The sequence below is a fragment of the Nakaseomyces glabratus genome, chromosome K (assembly GCF_010111755.1).
Source record: "Nakaseomyces glabratus chromosome K, complete sequence".
Classification (NCBI taxonomy): Eukaryota; Fungi; Ascomycota; class Saccharomycetes; order Saccharomycetales; family Saccharomycetaceae; genus Nakaseomyces; species Nakaseomyces glabratus.
The window spans coordinates 179,999-207,473 of NC_088961.1; the positions used below are offsets into that span (position 1 = coordinate 179,999).

Genomic DNA, 27,475 nt, shown 5'->3' on the forward strand with positions numbered 1-27,475 from the left:
GAAATACATTATAATAGACTAGTTTTACAAGGCTCCATTGGATATGATTCTATGCTTATGAATGATTTATAGCATTGTTATATCACGCTTAACGCCGCAGTAGAGTGGGAGGGGGCACCTAAAACTTGACTTGACATACCCCACTACCCCTAACCAAGAATCAACGCAATTTAATAAGCCTTGTTGGCGCAATCGGTAGCGCGTATGACTCTTAATCATAAGGTTAGGGGTTCGAGCCCCCTACAGGGCTTATTTCTATTTTTTTTGTTTACCACACTCACACAATATCACATTTCACGGGGTATGTTCTTCAGTGGGTGGTTGTTTACTTTTCATGGAACCGCCCTGTCTCATGCAGAGACAATATGGCAAACGTGTAACAAATGCATCACGACAATGGACAAAACTCGCTGCATAAAGGAAACGAAGTCGGGAGCCTGTTTTGAATGCTACAAGAAGCATGGGAAAAGGCCATAGAAATCTATTTTATCAAATCAGTCTTATATTTGTCGTAGTACACGATACTCGTTGATAGTGGCGATTTTTTCGAATTTTTTTCCTGCTTTCTGGCGAAACTGGAAGTTTTTTCCTTTCTAGAGGGGGGGGGGATTATTGGAAACAAACTTTGGTATAAAACTGGGCTAGGATTGTGTCTTTGGTAGACGCCGAACGTGGTTCTTTAAGGAGTAACAGAAGTACGCTAACGAGGAATACGCTGGGCTACGAGCACTGGGAACTGAAACGCAAAAGAAACGTACATAGGACTGAGCCAACTAACTAGGAATTTTGAAAAAAAAAAGGAGGAAATAACAAGCACAGGATCTGAAATTTAGAAGGAGAGACTTACGCAGGAAGATAAGAAAATAGAATAGAAATACAAGAAATATAAAAATAATGGAATCCCAGCAAGTTGATGTGGATAGTATTATTGATAGGTTGTTGGAAGTGAGGGGTTCTAAGCCTGGGCAGCAAGTTGATCTTGAGGAGCATGAGATCAGACATCTGTGCTCGAAGGCGCGGTCTATATTCATCAAGCAGCCGATTCTGCTGGAGCTAGAGGCTCCTATCAAGATCTGTGGTGATATCCACGGGCAGTACTATGATCTACTTCGTCTGTTTGAGTATGGTGGGTTCCCACCTGAGTCCAACTACTTGTTTCTAGGTGACTATGTCGACCGTGGTAAGCAATCACTTGAGACCATATGTTTATTGCTGGCATACAAGATCAAATACCCAGAGAACTTCTTCATCTTGAGAGGTAACCACGAGTGTGCATCCATTAATAGAATCTACGGTTTTTACGATGAGTGTAAGAGACGTTATAACATCAAGTTGTGGAAGACATTCACAGACTGTTTCAACTGTTTGCCTATTGCAGCCATTATCGACGAGAAGATCTTCTGTATGCACGGTGGTCTATCCCCAGACTTGAACAGCATGGAACAGATCAGAAGAGTAATGAGACCAACCGATATCCCAGATGTCGGCTTGCTATGTGATTTATTGTGGTCAGATCCAGATAAGGATATTGTAGGTTGGAGTGAAAACGATAGAGGTGTCTCATTTACTTTCGGTCCGGACGTCGTGAATAGATTCTTACAGAAACAAGATATGGAACTGATCTGTAGGGCACATCAAGTCGTGGAAGATGGTTACGAATTCTTCAGTAAAAGACAACTGGTTACCCTGTTTAGTGCACCAAATTACTGTGGTGAGTTCGATAACGCCGGTGCCATGATGAGTGTTGATGAGAGTTTATTATGTTCATTCCAAATCCTAAAGCCTGCTCAAAAGAGTTTGCCAAGACAACAAGCCGGTAGAAAGAAGAAATAGTGTCAACAAAGATATCAGTAATTTATTTCAATTCTTGACCAAACACCAAAAATATTATTTTTTTTTATTTTATATCACACACAAATCCTTATTTCTTTTCTTTCTTTCTATGACTACTACTTTATTTCTAAGAATTTCCAATTTTTTTCTCTATTTTTTTTTTGTCAAATCTGGTACATTAATTGTAACCTGTCCATTTTTACCTATAAAATTCTAAAATAACAGAATGACCTTCGTTTTTGTAATTACTGCGAGGATAGTCAAGTTGCATTATTATATCTAGCCACATTGCTCTTACCGTTTTGATCAAAAAAGAAAATTACAAAAAAAATTATTATTCACAAACTTTTGGTATCATAATATTCATTACCAAATGGCCTTCATCAAAGTTAGAGAATAAGATTATCTCCGGAATTAGATCACAAACATGTATGCTGTATATCAAGTTAACATATTCATCAGGACTTAAACGGTTATTAAATTTCTTTATTCTCTAGCAGAATCCTCACATCTATTCCTGTACAATTTTTACCACCAAGAAAAACAAATTTAAATTTAAAAAAATGAAATAAAAACTACTCTAAGTAATTTTTCTATCAACACTATTTTCTTTTATTTACTATTATATAACTAGCGAATAAATTTTATATTATGTACATTTACAAAGTGAAATAAATTTAGAATTAAATAAAAAACAGCACCTAAACTTTTCTTTCTGAACTAAGTCGACTACCAGAACTATATATTGGCGTTTATTCGTAATCATGCAATTCAGACATCAACTTTCACTTCACTAAAGGTGAAATGGGCAAAACCCACTGGTTGCTATATCTAAAATAACTGAACTGTTTAGCTAGCTGAATGTTATCAAAATCTATCTATATGAAATGCACCAATCCTTTTTGGGCTGGCGAGAAAAGTGGGGGGCAGGCCGCCAATCACAAGCAACTATCCTTCAGCAGAAATTAATTACCGCAACACTGAAAGTGAAGTGGGCAGGATATGATCTCATCAGACACAATTACCCGGCACTTAACGGCTGTGATAGCAGTTATATTTTTTCCAGAATATGTTTCTATTGTATGGTCAAGTGGCGCAACGGTCAAGAAAGGGAACATTGTTTCAAAAGGGTTTGAACTGTGGCATTCTACGTGAAAATCGGTAGTACTTCCCGAGAACTTGGCAAGGTTGGCCACAACCAGTGATCGAGTCCCCACGCGGACGTAAAAATCTGCAGACTCATTGGTCCTGGGAATTATCAGTAGAAACAAGAAAAAAAAGATAAAAGAATGACTTTTCTTACGTGATGAATGACAAACGCGTGAACAATCTCTGATTTCTAATAACGTGATTAGAAAACACTTGTTGCCTTCCTTCTGACATTAAAGTTCAATTCAATCTTTTTTTTTTTATCTGATAGGATATCTGTGGTCATTATAGCTGATCTTAAGCAATGTTATGATTTCTGGCTATGCCAATATTCGTACGTGTAGAAATGCTTGCCACTGTAGATACTCAACATTGCCTATGGCAACAAGGTCAGTAACAGCGAATATAGAAGTGCAACTCTACCATTGAGATGCACGGTTTTACAACATAGCAAGGGAGTCAACTGCCACAGTAGCTGTAGACTCATTGTATATCGGCGGCTATTTTAGCTATTCGGGACAAAATATTGCCAAGAGCATTCTCCAGTTAGGGACAATGGTGAGCGGTAAAGGGACTGCGGACGACTCAAAACCCTTCTTAGTAATCTCCGTACCTTCCATTCAAGATTCTAAACAAACTTTCACGCTTTTGCCACCCCACGGCAAACCACGCAGTGAATGCTCAGATAAACCAAAAAAAGAAAGCAAAGATCCGAATGTTTTTGCATTTAATTGGGAAAGGGGAATTTGTACGGACTTTCCTCAACAATTTGATTTTGTGTTAAGTAAGCCCATTCTTTCCATTTTTTCTCCCTCTGCACCATTTGTCTCATATTGCTTTGATTACGGTAAGAAATGCCAGTAGCTAACATATTGCCAGAGAAATGATATCATTTTCTCGTTTCACTGCACAGGCCTTCTCCTCAGACAACTCTGCACATCGGAGACAATACCAGTGTGATGACAATACAGAGAAAAGCATAGAACATTCAAAATAGTGAAAATCACTGCAGGAGGAAGGGTTCTTCGTGAATCCTCTGTTTTCAAAAAAGCACTGGTCCTAGAAACATTCGTGCATGGAGTCAACAAAATTAACACGGCTTACCACACCGGTTTCTGAGCTTCCCATCTCAAAAACCTTATAAACTCTTCTAGCAACACTCGACCACTAAAACAGGAGGCAAACCCTGAGAACAATGAGCCTCACACCAAATTCTGTGCAACAAGCTTCTCGAATGAGAAACTCACCAAGAAATTTCGCTGAAAAAAATTCGGAAAATGGGCATAAATGGGACGTGAAAAATTGACGAAGAAGAGAAAATACCGTAGCCTGAAATGAACAGGTGTGGTACGGTGGTATCTGTGCTTTTGCTGAAATCAATACCATAATGAATAATGAACCGAAGGTCTCTTGCCAAATGATGAGTGAATAAGAGTAAGTTGAAGAAACTTTACAAAACAGCAAATCTTCTTCCATTATTGTAACAGCTTAGGAGCAGAGCCGGTAGCTGCATTGATATAGGCTATCTCTTGAAACCAAGGTTTACACAGAAATACAAGTCGCTTAAAAACAGTTCACGGCGACACTCCTATAAGAAGTGTACCATACTGAGGACCTAAAAAAATTAGTGGGAAAGGTCCAGATATAGTTGGTGAAACAATAAGCAGAAATAAAAAATAAGTGGTAACACTCATGTCTTTATTACTGCCTTCTGCATGTGCATGCTATCCCTTACACCTACCATCGCCTTATTCACACCCCAGAAGTAACTCAAGCTCATCGTTGAACAGTGCGGATGTGCGAAGTCCGACTAAAGTCAGTAAGAAAGATAAAGAGGATGATGTATACCTCGATGAGGCACTGCGAAAGCGTCTCACACTTGATGTGCGAACGGGGTCCACCACTCTACTGACAAGGTCTAATATTTATGTCAATGGTGGCCTTACAATTCCATTGAACCTTACAGAGGTGAACTCTACACAACTGCAAAAGGAATTGATGCTATATTTTGCTAAGGAGAAGAATAAATCGATATCTTTCAAGAACTTAAATGAATGGATCAGTTCAGAGACGTTCTTCTTGGACCTGATATCGAGATCATGGAGAAGGCTTGAAACTACAATCGATGAATCGAGCACTACAGATGACACGAATATAAAGACCAATGGTAGACTGTTCCATGCTATGTGTTTCAATGAAGGCTTCCTTTACATTTTTGGTGGACTAATGATCTCTCCACATAACGAATACGAGTTTGTGGCTACTAATGATCTATGGCAACTTGATCTAAGAGGCAATAAGTGGTCACTACTGAGTAAAGATCCAGGGGTAGGTAGAAGATATAATCATGAAATGCATGTTCTCAACTCAGAAGACCCCACAAAAGATACTAAGCTAGTTATAGTAGGCGGTATAGATAATATGGACGAACCAGTTGCCAAAATTGATATATTTAATTTGACAACGCTACAATGGGAATCTAATGCAGTTGAGAAAACTACAAGGAAGAACAGCGGAGATATGACAGCATTAAATACCAATATTGATGGTCTAAAAACACATATAAACATGGATAACAATTTCTCAGTAATGCTGGACAATTCTGGGAAAGATAGCAATGCTATCCCAACGTTAGGATTCTATCTACCGATACACAAGAGATCATCCAAAAGTTATGGGAAACCTACAACGAAAAAAAGTGATAGTAAAAAGTCTAGCAAAACTCACGCCTCAGAGAATTCTTCTAATAAAGATAATGGCCTGACCGTAGACACTTCAGATCCTAAAGATGATGATTTATCTCCTGTTGCAATGCTACCACTTTTACCCAATACAAAAGGAACAAGATTAACATCAAGAAAGTTACTTAAGTTAGAAGATTTTCCCAAGAAAAGCACTGATGACAGATCCGTTCCGTATAATCTAATGGGACCTTCAGGTGACTCTGTATCCTACAGTATCATCGCAAGTGGGTTCCATAATAATTTTTCAGCTGCTAACTTTCATTGTTATTTTTATAACGTCTGCTCTGACACATGGACAAAACTTTGTACAAATTGTCAAGACTCATCAATACATCGCCATAGGTTTTGGAAAACATTGGTCTGGAAATCGCATCATCAAGCAATACTTTTAGGAACAGCAAATGATGATGGACAACTTCCTAGTGTTCAAAAATTTGATTACTTATTGTCAATTTCATTACCCATGCTAAATGGTTTTAACAGAATATTACATGAAATAACTCCTGATACCAACATTCATAAAAAAGTTTCCCTAAAGACCCCCATCACCCCTTTGACTACAGTAGACAAGATTACACAATCACAACCTATAATTCCAATATCCTCTCCCCATAATACTTCAATACCTGATCCATTAGACCCTCGGAGAAATTTATCTTTAATATCCAATCCAACTTCTCAGTTTGAAAATTATATTAGATATATTACTGATCCATTGGAAATGGAATCAACAAGCTCAGTCTTCCCACCATATGCTATGGTTTTAGGTAAAGATACTCTTGAAGTGTTTGGTAAAACACTTGCTGATTTTGAATTTATCACAAATGATGGAGAATCAATTGGGGTGCCGATGTTTTTACTAAGGAAACGATGGGGTAGATATTTTGATAGACTCTTGGCCCAAGGCTATTCCAAAGTATGTGAAGATTATAGGAGCAACGGAGTTGAATCTACACTAATTAAATATGGTTCAGAAAATAATCCTATTCTATCGGCTTCCAAAACTTTACCTAACAAATACCCAAGCAATCACCCTAAAATAGTACAGGAGAAACACAAAATAAAAATTGAGAAAAGAAGCTTCAAAAAGGAAAAAGATAATGAAAAGATAACTAGTTCATCCAATGGAATGGTATTCAGAGTTCCATTTAAAGGATGTGATGAAGATAATTGTGAAACAAATAACGGAAATCATTTAATAGCGGGTACTCTTTCACCCTCCTCTGAAGAGAAAAATAAAATAATGATTAAGCAAAAATCCACTAGAACTTCTTCACTTGTCGTTCCACCACCATTACAACATCGTCGGAATTCAGTAGAAGAAAGAACACAGTTAAGGCGTTTATCACATCCAGCTAAGCTTCCTAATGGTGAGATAATTGATGAATATCATTTTAGTTCTAAACATAACCTAAACACGAGAAAACATCACCATGGTAGATACATAATGAGCAACAGTAGTTCAAGAAAAGCCTCCATTGTCTCACAAAATAGTCTCTTGTCATTCGTGAGCTCATCATCTGATAGAAGGACGAGAGGCAACTCAAGAAAGAGTAGTGTGGCGAATATGAGCGGTGCTAGTTCCCCTAAATTAATGCCTCTTCAAGTAAATCTTCCTCCTCAACCTAGACAGCCATCTGAATCTGTTCCCCTCCCCCCACTTCCGACCAATCTATCGCTGACTCAAGCTTTAAGTAATATTCCTCACCATAGAAGAAATAGTCATAACTATGACTACATATATGGCGACCGAAGCAGTGCTTCAGCGTCTGGAAGAAGTTCAATTGTGCAAACTCATAGGTATTCTATATCTTCTGATCCTAAATTTAGTATGTCGGAAAAAAGTTATAGTGGTAGTGATGACGGTAATGCTACACAAAGACACTCAACTGATAAAGAGAGGCAAAATGACCATAATCAGGAATATTTCAAAAGGGCTTATTCATGGTCTTCGGATGCTGGGAGCGAAAGGAGTAATAGCGATGCTTCCAATAAAGATGACCCTCACGCCATCAATTCGGTAGAAATTGAACCTCTACTAATACCAAGGTCTCTATATATGCCTTGGCCGGCTGTCTCAGTGAAGGCATTTACTGAGTTTTTTTTTACTGGCCAAATAAATGGTAAATGGCCACTATCTCCAGTAACTTTAGATTTGTGGATGATGTCAAAGGTTTACGAAATAAGGCTTCTTTATGATTTAATCACCGAGGCCCTTTATTCCATCATAGGTAAAAAGGAAGGAAGTATTCTTGTTAATTGTAACTCGTTAATTGATCTCTTCATCTCAAAAGTTAATGCCTGCTATGAGGACAATGAGAAATGCAAAATAGTATTGGAGAATAACGAAGCTTTTCGTAAATTAGTTGATTTACGTAATGCAGTTAAGGATATTGAAAGCGGTTTTCTTGATACTACGTTGATGGAAAAATCAACACGTATTGATTCCATTAGCACTGGTGGTAGCTATTTCACCGAAGGACCAGATGGGATGACCAATAGAAAGCTAAGTTTGTCATCTAATAACTTGAACAAACATTTCAGAGCCCTACATAATAATTCACAACAGTCTTTTGGATCCAGATCACACTGGAAAAATAGTATTGATGTCAGGTCTATTTCTCTAGCAATACCAGAAGATAATGGCGAAAGGCAAGGTAATAAATCTGGAAGGCCACATTCTAAGAGTTTGGAAAATTTGAATGAGATTGATTCTTCAAGTGAAGCCAATTCAAATCCAAATGTAGATGCCAAACAAACGGACAAAAACAGTTCTGTAGAATTAGAGGAGCAAATCGAGCAAGTGAGGCTACAGACCTTATCTGATATAGCCCTTGGAAGTGGCACAACATCACCTTTAACCGATAATGCTGGAATATCTAATTCCATGCTACCAAATGATGCTCTCGCAATGGATACCGAAAGCCTTTTATCGACCATCTCTGATTCTGATGAGTATGATATGTTACATGATGAAATGCCTTTGAATATGATGACGGAGAAGGTGCGTGAGGAGAAAGAAGAATTTGAAGGCTCGATCGACCCATTATACAAGTTACCAAGTACAAAGGCTGGTTCTACAGTGGATACCGGTACGAGGTCTAGTGAAAACAAAAACTCCGCAGGAGAAAATGAAATACCGCCATTTTCTACCCTAGAAAATATGATGTCTCCAAATGCATTACCTCCTGTTGACCATGTCTTGAAGAGTATTTGCAGAACGGCTGTATTGGTTAATGATGGTGGTATCATGCTCAGAGCCTCCGAATGCATTGAGTTTTCTAAGAAATTGAAGAAATTGAAAACCATTATTACAAATGATCTCATGACATTGGAAAACAATACCATGGCTGCACCAATTCCAATGGGCAGAGGAGCACTAGAAGATATTATATTTGGTTCATTCCAAAAGTTTGACTCGGAACCCAATATTCAGCGGGCAACAGCTGTTAGACCTCCTTTAGGGCCTAAGACAACCTCGCACAATGTAGAAGTCTTGAGAAAACCGTCGAATGCCAACTCGATTTACACGACACAATCTACAATATCTCCAAGAACATCGGCTGTCCATTCTGATATATTTATACCTACCACGGGGTCGATGTACAATTCAAACAGCGCCAACACTCCAAGCTCCATTTTAACGAACTCCGCCAGCAAAAGTAACACCAACCAACGGAGAAATAGACAGAATTCCCGATTCAACAGTCAGGCATCCGGTAGTATGGCGGTGTTAATGAATCCGGCTGTTATGCCACCACCTCCGCCATCCTCTCCGTCGGCAGCTAAGTCTAAGAAGGAAGGGCCCCCATCTACTGGTCCTTTGTCCTTTTTGGGCATCAAGAAATGAAATCATTTAATGACCTACGGCAACGAGCAAGTATATACAAGATATTAGAGCCATTTTTATAGATAATTCATGTATCAGCTGATATAATAGATGAAAGCCATCTTCAGGCTAACACATTCTACAAAATAAAATTTTTTAGGGTTAAGAGAACAGCCTCAGTTGATCCTATTCATACCGCTTATTAAAGGTGGTGAAAAGAGGTTCACGGTACTATCTACAGCTACCCTAACAGAAATATGGAACCAATTGAGTGGCCTACGGTAATCCAGAACTCCTTTTAAAAAAAAAGAATTCCATCCACCGCAAATCACACAACGGGAACCTTCTGAAAGGATTGATTAAAACAGATGGTCCATAGACAAATAACCTTTCCTCATCGACTGTTATAGTTGATAAGGATCTTAGCAATTGACCAAAAAAAGAACAATGGGAATGACAAAATACAAGAGCAATTATGCCAAGTTATGATTTATGTGTGCTATTTATACTAATACAAGCTTCCTTGGTGGGTCCACTCGCGAATTTTGAATGAAAAATTCAGAAGAAAAAAATTTCAAAGAAAAATCGCCAAATTCGGCAAATTGCTAAGGGGAAAAAGGTATTACCCGGCTTCTATACTTTGGTGCCGATCATGCTGACACTCTTAGGGCTTTTTCTCATGAAACTGATCATGTGATGAATCAAATATGGAGCAATACTTGTTCAAAAGTTGCGAATAGTACAAAGTTGGCGCTCACAGCTATATATCTGAACTTAAAGTGGACAGGACGATGTTCTTGGGGTAGTGAATTAAATATACAACAGAAATTATGTTAAAATAAGGATTTCTTAGTTTAATTATGGGTTATAAATTTATATGAGAAGATAACTAATTCATATTAATTTACAAAGCCTTCTTGGCGGCGTCAGCTGGAGAGACCTTGTTTTCTCTGTTGAATCTTGGTCTTTGTGGAGGAGTTCTGATTCTTCTAGCTTCTCTGGATCTGACTCTGACAATTCTGGCGTGGATAGCACAAGAGACACAGTAGTGCAACTTGTTGTAGGTCTTTGGCAAGACGTACTCAGAGTAGACGGAGGCTTCAGACAAATCTCTGACAGCGGCAGCTTCAACAATGTTTCTGATAGCCATTCTCTTGATAGCCTTGTCCTTTGGGACAGACTTGGAACAGTTAACACATCTGACTGGCTTGACGTGACCTCTACCCTTCTTGTTTCTACCGTTGGAAGCTCTCTTCTTTGGCATTGTGTCTGTGTTTTTCTTTACTTGTGTATGAGGTTTTATCTAATCAAGAGAAAGTCGTTATTAAATTATGAAGCGCAAGTTTTATACTATTCTATTATATTCAGCATGAAAAAAAAAATTGAATAAAATTTTGGAAGAATCGCTTGTGCAAGTTGAAGTTGAATGAAAAATTGAAGTTCAAGCCAAAAATTTCCTGTTCGGGTATCTGGTATCCCAATTAGGAAACATCAATGCATACGAGAGAGTTCGCCATTGGAATCCGCCTTCCAACGCATCATGTGGGTTGTACAGATGCACGAGTCCCTTTATTTTTGCCATTTGCTGCAAGGCCCTTTGCGTCGGGGGGACATTTTTCTTTGAAATTTTTCGTTTGCGTCCTTGCTTGGTCGCTGTATTTCCTGTTTCGGGATATTTGTTCTACGTGTTCTGATAAGACTTAAAAAATAAGGAGCGGGTGGTGTTTGGGTGTGTGGGTGTTAGGATTTTATGATGTTTGGGTGTTTGTGGAATGTACAGTCACAAATACAGTGCGCTCCTATCCTTTGCACTATCTTGTGTGTTTGGGTTGCTCCTGCTAATAGACAACAAGGTTGGAGTATAGCTTGTCTACAAAAATAATAGGAGAGCTTGCAACCAATACGCTTGTTCAAAACCAACACTTTGGTACCCCTCTTCCCCTATATAAAATTAATAATAGTTTATTAATGCTTCAAGCTTGTGGGTGGCACTACCCCGCCAATCCATATCTATCATCGCCCACCCTTTGCTTCAATGATCGACGCTTTGTGTGAAAAAGAGAATATTCTCTGCTTTCCTCCTAAAAAAAAAGAAAGAAAATGAAATCTTGTTGCACAAACAAATTACGTCATTTGGTCCATTTGCCAACTAATACAGTGAGCTGTTTTTATTTGCATCCTTAGGATTTCAGTCACGGATCCATCAATTTCCTGTAAATGCATTCACAGTAGAGTAGAAATTCCGAGGTGTTTTGCGAGAAGGCTGATAACTTATCAATTTCTATCTCCTGGAATGGGAAAACCTTTGCTGCGGAGATATCCTCTTGGGTGATCGAGATTCTTTCCCCTCCCCCCCATGTTTTTGCTATGCTCAACAGGAAAGCAGAATATACACACACATACATGCACACACATACAAACGTACACACACATACAAACATACACATAGACAAAAACTGTGATGTTCCGTGTACGATCAATATTATCAAGGCTTTTTCTTGTCGATGAAAATACTCGCTTTGGATTATAGCCGGCTCAAAAAGGTACCATCCTTTCCCTTTCCTTTAATGCTCTCGACCTAATCGTAGATTTGAGATACTCCATTCTGTAACCCTTTTTTCTCTGGACCTGCCAGGCGATGAGTTGTTTTTTTACCTGATTTATAATTCCCTCTCCGTCGATTATTTTTACTCTTGCAGACTATAACGCTTCCACATAGTGCCAATTGTTTATAATAAGTTTTGGAGGGGGTTCCCAATAAATGTTAGCCAGACAAAAAAAGCAATGTACCACCACACCCCAAACCTACGCAATTATTCTCTTTGAAATTAAACATCTCTTTGCCAATAATGATTTGACATGCCATGCTCTCACTGCAAATATATACCCGTACTTTTAAGGTTCCGTCCCTGTGATGGCCATATATATACAACAGCTCAATGTATAAAAGCCTAATCTGGGAGTTCTGCCGCAGTATACGCCCAATTGAGAGTTTGCCTAACTTTCTAATGTACTAAGGGAATTTGTGCTTAGCAAACAATTATACACTACGGAGTAATGACGGACACATTTCAGCTGGTGCACTCTGATCTCACGGGTAATACACTAATAAATAATGACGCCGAGCAGTCAGTGGTCATAGATGACTACGAATACGAGATGCTCAAACGACCCTCGATCTCGGACTACATGCTGGACAGATCGAGGTACTACGAGTACGAGAAGTTTGACGACATCAGCACAGCGGTCCTGCCTGAGGACAAGTTCATCGAACCATCGCAGCAGATCAAGAAGACCACGAAAGTGAGGAACTACTTCAATAACATATTCAGCAACAACATCTGGAGCAACTACAAGCGCAATAAGAGCAACAGCTCAGCCCTCTCGGGACAAGATGCCTACGATGTAATGACTCTTAATGACGAGAAAATGGACGATGGTGATGATATTATGGATTTAGATGACGACCACAACGATCTCGACATGGAACCACAGGTGCTGAACGTCAACCCAAGAAAAGTATTCTCCTCGATCGACAACGAGGCGCTAACGCAAAACCAAGTGTTTAACTTCCATTCAATTATTAACGAAGTAGATGACCAATTTTATATTCACAATAACCCATACCAAACATACGAGAGGAGAAGTAATAGCATAAGACAGAACGAAAGCATAGATGAGGACTGGAACGACCAGGAAGATAACACAGAAAGTCAGTACTCGGAAAAGACAGCATATGACTCAAGCACTACTAACAGCCCAGAAGGAAAGAAGATACGAATCAATGGACTTCCACCAAGGACGAGAGGAAGAAAACCTTCTTTAGTGCCTGACTTATCGAAGCAATTTGGTTGTGAGTTCTGTGATAGACGCTTCAAAAGACAAGAACATCTCAAAAGACATATACGATCACTGCATATGGGCGAAAAGCCATATGAGTGTCACATATGCAACAAGAAGTTTAGCAGAAGCGACAACCTCAATCAACACATAAAAACACATAGCCATTGATGGTATTTGCTTGAATGCAAAATGTAGACTTCTATTATCCATTATCAAATTTAGTGCTTTTTTGCATTACTCCACGCACTTAAAAAGATTAACTGGATGCAAATAATTAATATCTTAATAATATATAATCACTGATAAATATCTAATGCACATGCCTTAATGAATAGAATTTTCATTGTGAAACCTCTGAACTGTTATCTGTTTTAAGTTTAACCTGAATAAATCAAATTCAATGCCAAACTAACAGAAAACACTCTTGCCTTTATAATGGTTTAGTCATTGCCGGTTGCTGGACAAGAACTAATAAGACATTTTGAATGAATATAAATATTAATACTAATATTACTATCAATAAATGCTAAACTAAGTAGTCCTAATAACAATCTATATCACAGTGTATGCTTTTACTGTGATATTCTAAGACTCATATATCCTTTATTCAAAACTGACTATCATAAACTAGTGGTTTTTGCTATGTAGTTCGTCATCACTTAATGAGGTCCGATCTTTTGACCAGGATGCTCTCTTATTTAGTGTGCCACCAACCGTAGCATTCATAGGGGAGGAATTACTGCCAATACCCAATATGCCTAAAGGAATGGAGCCTCTTCTTCCACTATTCTCACCACTTGATAAGGCATCTTTTAATAAGTCTCGTGATAGTGGATGACGAGCAACGTCAGTCAAAGTTGAGTTCGATATAGTGCCAAACACGTCTGATGTTCCAATTACAGGTTTAGCCCTAGAGTCAGACATTACTAATGTACCAGCATTAGCTGCCATAACGCCAGGGTTCAGATTTGATTTACAATACCCCTTCGCTCTATCATTAGTAGGCTGCAGTGTTGATCCTTTTGCGTAAAACCTTTTTGGTGATGTGGCACCTGGTGTAATAGTGGACGCACTATCATTAAATGGCCTGTCATTTTGATAAGAATTTTGGCGCCTCATATGCCCTTTATTGCCAGCTCTTAATACCAACACTGAGCCAGGGCCATCAGAATCAGAATCAGAACCTGACGAGTTCATAGAATCTCTTCTTTGTTGAGAACCTTTTGATGAAGAGTTGGTTAATGGATGCAAGTCTAAAAACGGCCTAACATTACCCAAATTTTGAGGAACATCTCTTAACGACACTGTACTAGCACGTCCAGAATCAATTCCAAATTCATAAGGCAAAGACTCTGTATCTGTATTTCTTCTTGAAACGCTAGCACTACTATATGAGTCCTCACTAATGGGGACATCAGAATAGGATTCTGATGATTCAGAAGAAACAGATGAACGACTACTGCTATCATCATCTCCATTAAAATTATCGAAAAAGTTACCCTTCTTTACGTTATATGTATCTTGATTACTACCAGAGGCTTTCACCATATCCTGTAGCGATATCAAAGGTGAATCACTTCTATTACTATCCGTACTTCTATTTGCAGCCTCATTTTTGGCAGCAATAGCATGATTAGAGTTCTTGGTTGTAGAATTTGCTCTTTGCATGCGACTTTGGGTCCGAGGGTGAGATGATGCTCTCTTGCCTGCTTTCTCCCTATCGACCTCAGTATTTTCGTAACCTTCGTGATAATTTGTTTGAGACTTGCTTTTAGAAGTCATTTTTAGCTTTGCTGGGAATGCCTCTGAAAGCTGTAATCTTGACTTTCTTGAACTATTAGAACTATAGTGCGGTGAAATTGAATGATTGCGGGGAATCCTGTCATTTCTAGTCGAACTCATTCCTAATGAATATGGTAGCATATGGGAAGATGGGTTCCTACTAATATTAGTTGTATTCCCAGAAGGGTTTCCATTATTAGTGAAATGTGCTGAATTGTGAGAAATTGGTGAAACGCTATGTGTTGAACCAGTATTCCACTTTGTAAAAGTAGACGCTGAAGAGTTTCTTTGTTCTGGGTTGGTTACTTCATTATCCATTCCCATTTTCGTCATTGCAAAGTTGTCAATATAAAAACTGTCCAAGGAAGCAAATGAGGAATTAATTGGCAAATTAACGACGTTGTTATTCTGTTGCCTTTTTTCAAATTCTTCCATCTCTTTTTCAAATTGTTCTTTCTGAGATAAAGTTTCTGAAGCGCTCTCATCATTGTCACTATAAGACGTACCGTGAGATTCCTCAAAGTCAGCGTCCTGGTCATATTCACAATCTTCACTAGAAACAAGCTTTAGATTTTGTAGCAGGAGCTGACTTTGCTCTAAGTTTGTCTCCTTCTTTAGACTCTCATCTGCCCCACTCTTTTTGCTTGATAGCCTTCTCAAGTCTTTCATGTTTTTCAAAATAGAACCTTCACTCACTATTAAGCTATTGTCTCTATCCCGAATCAAATTAAATTTTTCTAGATTGATACTGTTATCAGATGATGCATTCTCCCGGTAAGTAATGCTCTGTAGATCTGATTCTTTTATTTCCTTCCCCACGCCACACACTGCATTATTTAGCTCATGCATAGTAACAGATATTTGAGTTAGATAATCTCTCTGAGCGCATTGGAAGTTCATCTTTTCTTCTAGTTTCAAGGACAATTCCTGCTCACTTTCTCCATCTAAATGATCAAAATCCCAGCATACAAAAGGATGTCTTTTGATTTCTTCAATATTTATTCTTTTGATAGGATTTTTTTCTAACAGTCTAGTCAGTAAGTCTTTTGCTGCCTCATATTCGGCTTCTTCAGTCATTTGAAGCACTTGGTTATTCTTCAACATATCTGAATATTTTGGGAACTTAACGGGGTCATTCACAATCTTTTCAAATAGCTCCAGCTCGAAGCTTGACACAAACGGAAGCATACCGAATACAAGACAGTATAATGTGACCCCAAGCGCCCATATATCAATTTTAAAGGATATACAAGAGCCCTTAAACAATTCCTCCCTATCAAGTTGATACTTCTCAAATGCATCCTCTCCCAAACATATCTCAGGTGCAAAGAAAGCTGGCGTTCCAGCTGTTTTTGCAAGTTCTAATTCATCGATTGTTTCATCACTTCCATCAACATTTGAGCTCGATGCGGCCAATGATACACCAAAATCTGATATCTTGACGATTCCTGTTTCTGATAATAATAAGTTAGCTGGCTTGATATCCCGATGTATGATTCCTTGATAATGCAAATATTCTAAACCTAAAACCACACCTCTGAGGATTTCTCTGGTAAATTGGAAGCTCAACGGCGATGGACCTTTTGCTTCTGTTTCCAAACAATCTGGGGGGCACCATTTAACCTCGCCTCTTGAACAATATTCAAGTACTAGGTAAATTTTTCTGGACTTTAAGTCATCGAGAACTTCAATTAGTTTTACCACATGTTTGTGATGGCATTTTTTCATAATCGCAATTTCACGTTTAATCTTATCGTTCTCAGTCTTTCCTGGCTTCTTAAAGCTAAAGAATTTTCTTTCTTTCTTTTCATGTCTATCAACTATCTTTATGGCAACAAGACGTTTCGTTACGAGATCTCTTCCTAACTTTACTTTTCCATGCTGGCCATGTCCCAATTCTTTTATAATTTCATAAGTATTTAAGACTTTTCTCTTTGAAACCGGGTCATATGTCAAGGATATTCTATTCGTTTCTTTAACCTTGGTTCGTCTACCTAGTTTTCCACCATTACCACCCAATGGGGAATATTTGCCAGAACCAAGATGCTCCTGATGTTGTGGATGATTTAATTGCTTTGTCATTTGTTTCTCTAACAGCAGATTCAAGGAATCTAGCGATGATGAGGAAGCCGATAAGCCCTCTGGCAATGATTCAAATCTTTTCCTCACGGGAGAAACTGTTGACGTGGTAGTATTAAGAGTTGACTGAGTACAAACATTTGTGTTGCTATTGCTATTACCTTTGAGGAGTGGATCTGACAAATCTATTTCAAGTTGTAGATTTTCGGGTATATCTACTTCTTCAATATATTTGGAATCGGTTGTTATCACCATTTTTGCATCAGTCAGTAGTTATTATTAGTTCAATTTGTATTGATATTAATAGAAATATATCAAACCAAGATCTATTGGACTAGAATTATATCTTGGAAAGTTTTTAGTATGTTGTAATCAGAATAATGGATTTGAATCTAGAACAGTACAACTGAACAAATTTGTATCAGTACTTGTATCTAGATTATGCAAAATGGGTTGGAATTGTGTAATGTTTTTAATTATCCACTTTGGTGTTCTGGAGTAGAAGCAAGTTCTTTTAAGCACCAAAAGCACAATATGCGTAGTTATTTTCTTCAAAGATGACTTGAAGTGACCACCTTTGAATATAGATAGTATGACTTGCGAGTTCACAGTAAAAGAACTAACAATAAGTTTTGTAATGTTAAAGGGTACAGTTATAGCTGAGCTTAAAACTCCATAAAAATAACAGACAACCAGGAATGGGCGAATATCAATTTCTTCTGTTGTTGTTATTGTTTGGAGAGCTATCTTGTTGTCTTAATGTTGAATCCTTAAACTCAAATAAAAAGCACAGACTTCTCTTCTTTTCAATCAGTTTTGATAACGTTGCGGCTAAGGTTCACAAAAAGGGAATGCTCTATCAAAAACCTATTATTTTATGCCCTCTATAACAACTAAACTGTATTTCCTCCAGTTTCCCTATTATCCTGCTAGCAATCTTGTTGAAAACGGATGCAAGGTTTGCAAAAACTTCTATCAATCAAAACTTAAAATGCACTGCTATCAGCGGCTGACCAAAACAAATTACCTAAGACATATGCACCAATTGTATTAGATCATCAATACTTTGCTTTGTATTACTCACTAGTGCATATTTGCCCATTGTTCTGGCTGTTCTCCATCGAACTGGGTGGAAGGTGAAAAAAAATAATCACCGATTTGACTAAGAAACAACCGTACAACAACCAATAATCGTAAATGCTGATATGCTTTCGTGATAGGAATAAGCTATACAAACTTATAAATAGAGAGTAGTGGTAGGTATGTAGAATTGGTCTAAGTAATCGTCCAGTTGAGGGATCTTCAATCGGCTTAAATAATATGCGGTTCTTTTCAATCATAACACTTTTTTCAGTAAGCTTTATGTCTTAAATTTAGCTCGGTTTCATACTTTCTTATTTGGGGTTGTTTGTGGTATAGAAGGAAACTGAAATTTAGTTTCCAATTCAACCGGATCGGTGTTTGAGTATTGCTCTTGTTCCTTTTGTATTCTTATTCGCCTTAACCTTTCTCTCTCCTTGAGATCTACTCTGTTTTGAAACATCATATCACTCAATTTATACTTTTTATTCTTACTTTTGATCTCTGTGAGTTTATCCAGCAGCATGTCATACTGCTTTTGTAAATCAGGCTCCTGCCGCTCTGCATCTTGCGTGTCATCTTTTTGATCATCTTTCTTATCGGCTTCCTTGTCGTCATCCTTGGATTTCCTGCTGGATATAAGTTTGTTTACCCATCCATCCCAATTGCCCACTCCACCTTTACTTGTTACCTGCTTGTTCAATAACTCCTTGGTCTCCTTCATCTTCTTTAATATCGACTCATATTCTGCACCATATACAGGAACTGCAAACTGAGGATTGTTTTGTAAATGGAGCTCACAAGTATAAAACCAGTCCGGTCCGCTCTGGTTATACAATACCACATTCGTCGGCTTGTGGCAGAGATAGCATGCCTGTGTATCCTGTACAGCTACTTTCCTCCTGGTATAGTCATTTATCATTATCAAATGCTCTTCTTCACCTTTTCTAGCTGGATCCTGACATGTCTGACACTTTATGACTATTCACAATAGTGTGCTTCGATCTTTTTCTAATTGTGGAGATCCTAATCACCGCAATTACTTAGTGATATATGTAACTGCTAACAGATCACATTACACCTTTCTTTGTCTTACTCGGGTAAAAGAATGTTATATACTCTATAAATGGCAGACTATACAGTCAAAACAGCTTTATTATATTCTAGAAATATATAAGAAGCTATAGTCTACGCTTAGCCCTGTCCCATGCGTTTCTAGACTTTTTATTTCCCCTTCTAGAAGTGCTGTCCTCAAGTTTTCTCTTGGAGTTGAATATACTGAAATCTTCACCACCAATGATATTAACCTTGGCATTCCTCTCTCTTTGTTTCTGCTTCCTCTTCTCTGCACTACTACTTCCAACATTCAGTCTTGTGAAATTCTCTTCTTCATATGTCGTTACTTGACGTTCCTTCTCTGTATCTCTCAATGACTTCACACCGCCTCTACCATGGTTCACGATGTTAGCACCAATAGATGACTCCCAGTCTGGTTGTTCAGAGTTTTCCTTAATGTAGTCTTCCATGGCCTGCATTCTAGATCTATTACTCTTATTCTTGTGGTCTCTGGCAACAAATCTATCCTCAAAGTGATGCTGCTGTGGAGGCAGCACTGCATTGATCTTTGGTGGTCTGTACACGCCTGATTTTTCTTCATCTTCACCTGATTCATCTCCTTCACCTTCATCACCTTTGTTTTTACGGTCCCTCGAAGTTTTATCCTTCGATGCCACAAGAGCGGATGCATTGGGCCTATATGAAAGTTCCTCGTCACTACTGTCGTCGGCACTATCACTATCTTCTGCCTCTCTATGTGCAGACTTCTCGGCGGCTCTCTTTTCAGCATCTGTATACTCTTTCTCCATTCTTGTGTATGCCCTAGTCAGCTTATCTAATTGGTAGGATATTTTCTTCTCTAGTGGTTTTACACCACGCTCCAGCACAACACGGTGCTCGATAGTTCTCTCACGGTGACCATCTGCAGTGACACGCTCTCCGGTTCTATCCATCTTATCGTGCAATATATGTAACAGCGAGTTTAAGTATGCAAGCATGGAGTCGTTTTTCAATGTCAGAAGTGAAACTTGCTCATTACCTGAACCGTCCTTCCCCAAATACTTCTTCAAACCTCCTTCAATAGGTAGTCCAGACTCATACTGGTCCTGTAGCTTATCTAAAGACTCAGACGTAGCCTTAAGAGACTCATTAATCTCACGCAGCGTACTCTTCAATGACATCTTGTTCTTATCCTTTTACAATCAAAGCCTGATTTCTATATTTTGATCAACTTCACCAACACACTATTACCACTATTTTATGCGATGAGCATCGTTTTTCTAGTTTTTTTCCAAAAAAATTAATTGTTTTTCAAATTTGAGCTTTCAACTGAATTTGTTAGGCGAAAATTTTTTCAGTTTCTGAATTAAGCAGAATAATGAAATTTACTGAAATTTTGCGATGAGCTTCACTATTTAAGAGAGTTAGCTGAAGGTTGGGGGACACTAGGGATTCCTTTGTAGGTTTGAAAGCAATATAGCAAGGATAATAAGCAAGAGAATTAGGAAGAATGCCTCAAAACGATTATATTGAGCGTCATATCAAGCAGCATGGTCGTCGTCTCGATTATGAGGAAAGAAAGAGGAAGCGTGAGGCCAGAGAGGTCCACAAGGTAGCAGAGAAGGCTCAGAAGCTGACTGGTTGGAAGGGTAAGCAGTTTGCCAAGAAGCGTTATGCCGAAAAGGTTGCTATGCGTAAGAAGATCAAGGCTCATGAACAGTCCAAGGCTAAGGGTAGCAGCAAGCCATTGGCTGATAACGGTGAAGCTTTGCCAACTTATCTGTTAGACAGAGAGCAGACCAATACTGCAAAGGCCATCTCTTCTTCCATTAAACAGAAGAGGTTGGAGAAGGCAGACAAGTTTTCTGTTCCTCTCCCTAAGGTTCGTGGTATCAGTGAAGAAGAGATGTTCAAGGTTGTGAAAACCGGTAAGTCCAAGTCCAAGTCCTGGAAGAGAATGATCACAAAACATACATTTGTTGGTGAAGGTTTCACTAGAAGACCAGTAAAGATGGAAAGAATTATCAGACCAAGTGCACTAAGACAGAAGAAAGCTAACGTCACACATCCCGAATTGGGAGTGACGGTTTTCCTTCCAATACTGGGAGTCAAGAAGAATCCACAATCTCCTATGTACACTCAACTAGGTGTTCTAACAAAGGGTACTATTATTGAAGTAAATGTCTCTGAACTGGGTATGGTTACCTCGGGTGGTAAGGTAGTTTGGGGTAAGTATGCTCAAATCACCAATGAGCCTGATAGAGATGGTTGTGTTAACGCTATTCTTCTGGTATAAGCAGTCCTTTGGAGTTACACTATTAAGGGTAATAAAACAAAGGCATATTCATCGAAAGCACAACTTAAAAACTAGAAGCATTATATTATCATTTATAATCACGACGATTAGATTACTAGTTCTAATCATAACTTCATTGTATATTAACTAGTCAAGCTATTTACTATTTTTAGGGTATCGTTTATTTTAATAGATATAGAATATCTGTTTCCATACTTAGGTGGGTATATATGTAAGTTTAAGAGAATTTTGGATTGAATCGGGTATTTGAGTTATTAGAGTAATAAAGAAGTTAATGATGTATATTGACATGCTTTAATTGTTTGTATATTTTATATATAAAAAAGGGACCTAATAAAAATTCAAGTTTTCCAGCTAATAGTGTCCTGAGATAACCTTGTCGCTTGACAGCTTAAGTGCAAATCTGTATTTTAAGCTCTATGCATAATGGTCTACATTTCATAGAAGGGTAATACGGAGGAGTTTTGTGTATATCATCATTGTAAGAATAAAAAAATACGGTATTTTCGCATTAAACGTTAGTTGCTATAGTAAAAGAGAAAGATAAATCCTAATGTCATTAAATCATTCTTGGCCAAAACCGATTGTCTCCTCGACAGCGAGTGTTAGCTTCTTAGCCATACTATCATAATCAGCATATGGAGGTAGATCCACCCTGTTGAAACAAGTATGTGATTTTGGTAATTGTTCAACTTCACCAGCCTTTTCGATAGTAAATCTTCTTGGACCGTCAGACCCCTGTAGATCTTTGAAACCATTGACAGGAATACGAGAGGTACCAGTAGTAAATTGAAGTAAACGTGCTCTTTGTTCGTTATCCCACTCACTGACACACTTCCAGAACCATTGAATGACCTCGTCTGACTCTTGATAACCACGATAGTCTGTGTGCTTCTTCCAATCTTCGATATCAATTTCCGCAATACCACCAATTAATAGTTCTAATTCACGCTCATCGAAGACAGTCACTAGATCTTCAGGAATTAGCTCATTGAAACCGTCCATGAATGCCTTGAATTGTTCACTAACTCTATCTACAATTCTCCATTGGGAGTACAATTCGACGTATTCTTTCTTCACTTCGTCAGTGACTTCTATGTTTCTTCCATCGGGTTTCAGATCGACTGTTACAACTTCACCGAAACGTTCATCATCAGCAGAAAATGTCAAATCAAGCACACCATCTATACTGTTTTCTAGCATCCACTTCAGTGAGTTATAAACGTCGGCATCAACACCTTCCATATCTTGTAATGCCACCTTCTTACGAAGCATCATCTTATAAAGAGCACCAACGAAGAAAGCATCCAAGAATCTTCTGTGGAAAACACCCAGACCAACAACCCTACCAATAAATTTGAAGTAGTTTAAGTGCTCTGGGTTGATACCACTATTTGAGTTGATTTGGATGGTGTAGTTATCATGAGCAGAATATTCGAATAGACAGTAAAATGGGTTGAACATTTCATGTGAAAGTAAGAAGAAGAATTCTCTGGAGACACCACCATAATCTAGACCTTCTTCACCATCGAACTTGATCATCAATCTCTTTTTCAAGTCTTCTGGTGTCTGTCTCATAATTTCTTGGTAAGCGTCCTCGAAAATGTTATTTCTGCGTACTTTGATATGGCACTGACCTGGTAATATACGTAGCGCTGGCTGAGATCTGAAATATATAACTTTACGTCTGAAGTCACGCTTGTATTGTGGAACGTTCTGATCTAGAGAGGATGGCAATCTTGGATCGTCCCACGTTGTAGTCTTAGTGTTGTGGTCAACGAAGTACACACGGGCAGTGTTTGTCAATCTCATTTCCCAACCAGAAGGCAAAGGACCCAATTGTGACACAGGTTGTTGTTGAATGGTGGTATTGGTTGGACCATATGTACGAATATATTGTTGTCTTCTTGGATCGACCCAGGTGGTAGTCCTTGTATTATGGTCAACGAAGTAAGCTCTGCCTTCTGGAGTGAACCTCTGTTCCCAACCGGAAGGCAATTCACCCAAGCCAGAAGTGGTGGCACCTGTAGCGGCAAAGGCTGCGGCAGCTGCACCGTTGATGGCGGGGGTCGTTGAGGTACCTCCGACTTGGACTGTGACACCGTCAGTGACGTTTCCAGGCAGAGTTCTTCCTCTGTGTTGTCTTCTCTCTAGCTCAGTGTTTGCAGTCAGCTGACTACCCCTTTCTTGCTCGCTCTGTTCTAGAGTTGGTCTCTTCCATGTAGTTGTTCTTGTGTTGTGATCCACGTAGTATGTACGGCCGAAATTGTCTGTTCTTCTTTCCCAGCCTGGTGGCAGGCGTCCGTATTGGTCCTCGAACGAAGAGTACTGTCTGTTTGCGACGTTAGCTGCAGCAGCGGTAGCCGCAGGGTTGCTCTGGTTCCCGCTCTGCAAAGTGGTCTCTACCGCCTGGGCGGTGGGTCTCGGAGTCAATGACGCAGCCTGGACTGTTCTGGTCCCGCTCGCACTACTGCTCATGGTGCTGCTGTTGTGGTTAGCGATCGGCGACGAATTGACGTTTGTGGAGTTGTCCAGGCTCAGGTTGCCCATTGCCGAAGCGGTGGTCTCTGCTGCGGTCGATGAACCGTTTGCGGACGCGGTGGCGGACCCGGAACCAGACCCTGCAACCTTGGAGAGCACGATGATCAAGCGCCCGCTGACGGCCATGCCGTCGTTCGACCGCTTCAGATCCCTCGTGATCGTCTCCTCTTTGGCCCGCGTCTGCGTGGCAGTGTCCTCGTCCAGGTGGCCAAGCACATCCCCAACACGGATATTCACCACACCCAGAAACCCTTGGTCCTTCTTCTTGAACTTCTTCTGGTCAAACACCTGGATCGTCAGAATAGAGTTCTCGTTGATGTCGTCAAACCGAAACGTCTCGTTCCAGTACGGATTCAGCGTCTTCTTCGCAGCAGCAGTAGACTTCGTCTGGTACCCATCAATGGTCAAAACAGCAAACGGATCAGGAGACCGAAACACATCCCTCCGGTATAGGGACTCCGCCGCAACCAACTTAACTGAAATAGCCGGCATATTTGTCCTACTTCTTGCTCTCTGTGTCTCTCTTACACTCTTTACACTCTTTACTCTCTTTACACTTGTTAGTCTCCACCGGTTTTATTCCTTATCTGAACCAAGCTCACAACCCAGCGATCTTATCTTCTTATGATCCTATCCCTTCGCCTCTTTTTGTTTTTTCTCTCTTGCCCTAACCCACAATGGTGCTACCTAAAAAGCTTTTCTCTCTCCTAACTGCGCAATCCTTGGTGAAGAGCGAGAAGAGCGAAGAGACCTCCGTAATTCGTGATTTCCATTCTGTTTTATTGTTACGATGTACGTGGAGGTCACGTTTTGCTGGTCACGTTATTTCTTTTTGTGTTTTTCTGTTCGGTGCTGGTCTCGATCGGTTCTTCACGCGTCTCTCTTCCTGTCTCTTCTGGCGTGGGGGGGGGTGGGGGGTGTTTACATATTACTGTTTTGGTGCATTTTGTAAACAGTGCTGGGCTGTCCCGCATATATAATAACACTTCTGCATCGGGTAGTGCTAGTGCTTTGCGTGCTAGTGCCCAGGGCTTGCGTGCTTTGCGGGTAGTGTATACATAGCTGTGATTATCACAGCTATGCTTTCGGTGCAAAGAATTGTTTTACTACTATTTACTTGCTGGCGAAGCCAGCAAGTAAATGTGTAAATGTACTCTGTAGCATAACACATATATATACACCGCACTCTGCAACTCTACCAGACATCCACAACTGTCGCACATAACCATGCAATAATGACAGACTATTACGAACCCATAAACATCTTTAGACAGTGCGCCATCAGCGTGAAGAAGCGCGGACAGGAGCACGGGCTGGACGTCGCCACGAGAAGGGTGGCCTCCTGGCAGAGAAGCGCCAAGCTGAACTCGCCAACGCTCCGCAAAGTGTCGGACGACTACTTCCTCACCAAGAAGGTCAAGTCGGACTACTGGCAGGTCTCAGACATGGACCTCTCCGCCACAGCATTCTCCAGCGTCGGCAACCTCGTGATGGTAACCAGCAACAAGGACCAGGACAACGTCAAGCTCTACACGTACGCCGAGGACCCAAACTCGATGCGTCAGCTGCAGACCATCACCGTGCCCGGCGCACCCATCACCACAGCAACACTGCTGCCGGCCGCGGAGTTCAACCCCACCGCATACGTCCCAGACCATGAACAGCTGCTGCTCACGGGCCACAGGGACGGGATAGTGAACCTGATCTCAACAAGCTTCACCAAAGGTGAGTCCCGCATAGTCAAGCGCTACAACCACAGGAAACACCTCGTGTCCATGGCTAACGAAGTGATGAACATAGACACGAAGCACAAGGACGAGATCGAACAACTGCTGGCAAACCACAAACAAAAGAGCAACAGTGCAAGAGCCATGCCAGTGAGATCAATCAAGCCATGGAACGGGATGGGATTTGTCTCCCTCATCAACGACTCCCTGTTTGTTTTCACATTGAATAACACAAAGACACCACAGTACCTGAACTCTTTCCCAGGCATCCAATCCTTCGCAATTCAAACGCACAGCAACCCTTACCTGTTGGGACTAACAGGAACCCATTTTGGCGCGAACAACATCGCTCTACTAGACCTAAAGAAGACACTTTATATTCCCGATCCAGTCATCGACAAGGAATACAGAAAATCATCCTCCCGCTCAGTCTCCTCAGACTGTACTTGGATAAGCAGTTGCTATCTGGCGCAAGCACTGGGCAAAGAAGTTAATATCTGGGATGTCCGTAGAACTGATGGAAAGCCCAAAGCTAAAATATTACCAAACAAAGGTGTCATAGAACACTTAAGCTACCATTACGAGACTGATACTTTGTTCAGCAGCGATGATCAAGGTAATATTATCGCTTGGGATTTGACAAACTTAGATAGACTAGAATATTGTGGTCTAGTCCATGGTTTGGATGCAGTTAAGTACAATATGAACCTTCCAATAAATGATAGCAACTATTCGCAATGTGGCAACGTTGTGGTTAATGGGAATAACAACAGCGCTTGCACATACCGAAAGCTAGCACGTAAGATTGAGGTCAATCAAAGAGCAGGCACATTATTCAGTTATTGTGATCATGAACTGGGCCTTCACCGTCTGTTCTCAGCTCCAGTCGAAATTTCACTACAATTGTCTGATACTGAGACTATCAACTATGAGTCAGAAGAAGAAGAAGTTATGGTTCATGTTGATAAACTACACGACAATTCCCACGAAAATAGTAGTATTCTGCATTCGGATTCCACAACTTTGCATTCAAGAGATTTTGATTCTTACTCTGACAATGAATCCGCTAATACCACTGATAATGATAATGAGCTTGCATATATGGACACCTTCAAAAGGCCAGTGCCCGCCTTTTTAGATGAAAAGGTTGCCGCTTATAACAACCCAGTTCTAAGTTCTAGCTCTTCGACTCTAGCCTACGGCTACTTTTAAAAAAAAAAACTTTACCCTGTTGGAACAATGACTTCCAAACTCTAACAAACAATACCCGAGGTCAAAATCCTCATCATACCGTTCAGGTTAACGGTTCCTCATTCATATCCTTATTAATAAATGGTTTCTTTTATATTAATGTTCATTTTGTTTCACTTTTAAATGAAATATTGGTGTCAACTTTAACTAAAATTGTTTACACCTTTAATATCATCTCATAGGCATGGCGGCTGGTCATTAGTGCCTCTGAATTATTGTTATGTTTAAATAAAAATTTTATATA

The 27,475-nt window shown here is 39.7% G+C and overlaps 10 protein-coding genes and 1 non-coding gene across 11 annotated transcripts; 6 read left to right on the forward strand and 5 right to left on the reverse strand.

The window, feature by feature from the left end:
* Positions 1 to 177: 177 nt before the first annotated feature.
* Positions 178 to 250, forward strand: tK(CUU)9. The gene has a single exon. It is a non-coding gene; the product is annotated as a tRNA-Lys (tRNA).
* Positions 251 to 894: 644 nt separating this feature from the next.
* On the forward strand, positions 895 to 1,833 carry GLC7 (type 1 serine/threonine-protein phosphatase catalytic subunit GLC7; the record flags this gene model as incomplete). Its single annotated transcript, XM_448315.1, has 1 exon — positions 895 to 1,833. The coding sequence occupies one exon, from the start codon at positions 895 to 897 to the stop codon at positions 1,831 to 1,833; it is 939 nt and encodes a 312-aa protein (XP_448315.1).
* A 2,841-nt stretch (positions 1,834 to 4,674) lies between these two features.
* PMD1 (Pmd1p) lies at positions 4,675 to 9,576 on the forward strand (the record flags this gene model as incomplete). Its single annotated transcript, XM_448316.1, has 1 exon — positions 4,675 to 9,576. One exon carries the CDS (start codon positions 4,675 to 4,677, stop codon positions 9,574 to 9,576), a length of 4,902 nt encoding a protein of 1,633 aa, XP_448316.1.
* Positions 9,577 to 10,459: 883 nt separating this feature from the next.
* RPS26B (40S ribosomal protein eS26) lies at positions 10,460 to 10,819 on the reverse strand (the record flags this gene model as incomplete). The annotated part of the gene is made up of 1 exon (XM_448317.1): positions 10,460 to 10,819. The coding sequence occupies one exon, from the start codon at positions 10,817 to 10,819 to the stop codon at positions 10,460 to 10,462; it is 360 nt and encodes a 119-aa protein (XP_448317.1).
* Positions 10,820 to 12,612: 1,793 nt separating this feature from the next.
* Positions 12,613 to 13,566, forward strand: COM2 (Com2p; the record flags this gene model as incomplete). Its single annotated transcript, XM_448318.1, has 1 exon — positions 12,613 to 13,566. The coding sequence occupies one exon, from the start codon at positions 12,613 to 12,615 to the stop codon at positions 13,564 to 13,566; it is 954 nt and encodes a 317-aa protein (XP_448318.1).
* A 459-nt stretch (positions 13,567 to 14,025) lies between these two features.
* Positions 14,026 to 17,514, reverse strand: SAK1 (serine/threonine protein kinase SAK1; the record flags this gene model as incomplete). The annotated part of the gene is made up of 1 exon (XM_448319.1): positions 14,026 to 17,514. The coding sequence occupies one exon, from the start codon at positions 17,512 to 17,514 to the stop codon at positions 14,026 to 14,028; it is 3,489 nt and encodes a 1,162-aa protein (XP_448319.1).
* Positions 17,515 to 18,643: 1,129 nt separating this feature from the next.
* VFA1 (Vfa1p) lies at positions 18,644 to 19,261 on the reverse strand (the record flags this gene model as incomplete). The annotated part of the gene is made up of 1 exon (XM_448320.1): positions 18,644 to 19,261. The coding sequence occupies one exon, from the start codon at positions 19,259 to 19,261 to the stop codon at positions 18,644 to 18,646; it is 618 nt and encodes a 205-aa protein (XP_448320.1).
* Positions 19,262 to 19,520: 259 nt separating this feature from the next.
* LCP5 (small subunit rRNA maturation protein LCP5) lies at positions 19,521 to 20,576 on the reverse strand (the record flags this gene model as incomplete). Its single annotated transcript, XM_448321.1, has 1 exon — positions 19,521 to 20,576. The coding sequence occupies one exon, from the start codon at positions 20,574 to 20,576 to the stop codon at positions 19,521 to 19,523; it is 1,056 nt and encodes a 351-aa protein (XP_448321.1).
* Positions 20,577 to 20,905: 329 nt separating this feature from the next.
* On the forward strand, positions 20,906 to 21,691 carry NSA2 (rRNA-processing protein NSA2; the record flags this gene model as incomplete). Its single annotated transcript, XM_448322.1, has 1 exon — positions 20,906 to 21,691. The coding sequence occupies one exon, from the start codon at positions 20,906 to 20,908 to the stop codon at positions 21,689 to 21,691; it is 786 nt and encodes a 261-aa protein (XP_448322.1).
* A 585-nt stretch (positions 21,692 to 22,276) lies between these two features.
* Positions 22,277 to 24,745, reverse strand: RSP5 (NEDD4 family E3 ubiquitin-protein ligase; the record flags this gene model as incomplete). The annotated part of the gene is made up of 1 exon (XM_448323.1): positions 22,277 to 24,745. The coding sequence occupies one exon, from the start codon at positions 24,743 to 24,745 to the stop codon at positions 22,277 to 22,279; it is 2,469 nt and encodes an 822-aa protein (XP_448323.1).
* A 743-nt stretch (positions 24,746 to 25,488) lies between these two features.
* DSE1 (Dse1p) lies at positions 25,489 to 27,192 on the forward strand (the record flags this gene model as incomplete). Its single annotated transcript, XM_448324.1, has 1 exon — positions 25,489 to 27,192. One exon carries the CDS (start codon positions 25,489 to 25,491, stop codon positions 27,190 to 27,192), a length of 1,704 nt encoding a protein of 567 aa, XP_448324.1.
* Between the last annotated feature and the right edge of the window lie 283 nt (positions 27,193 to 27,475).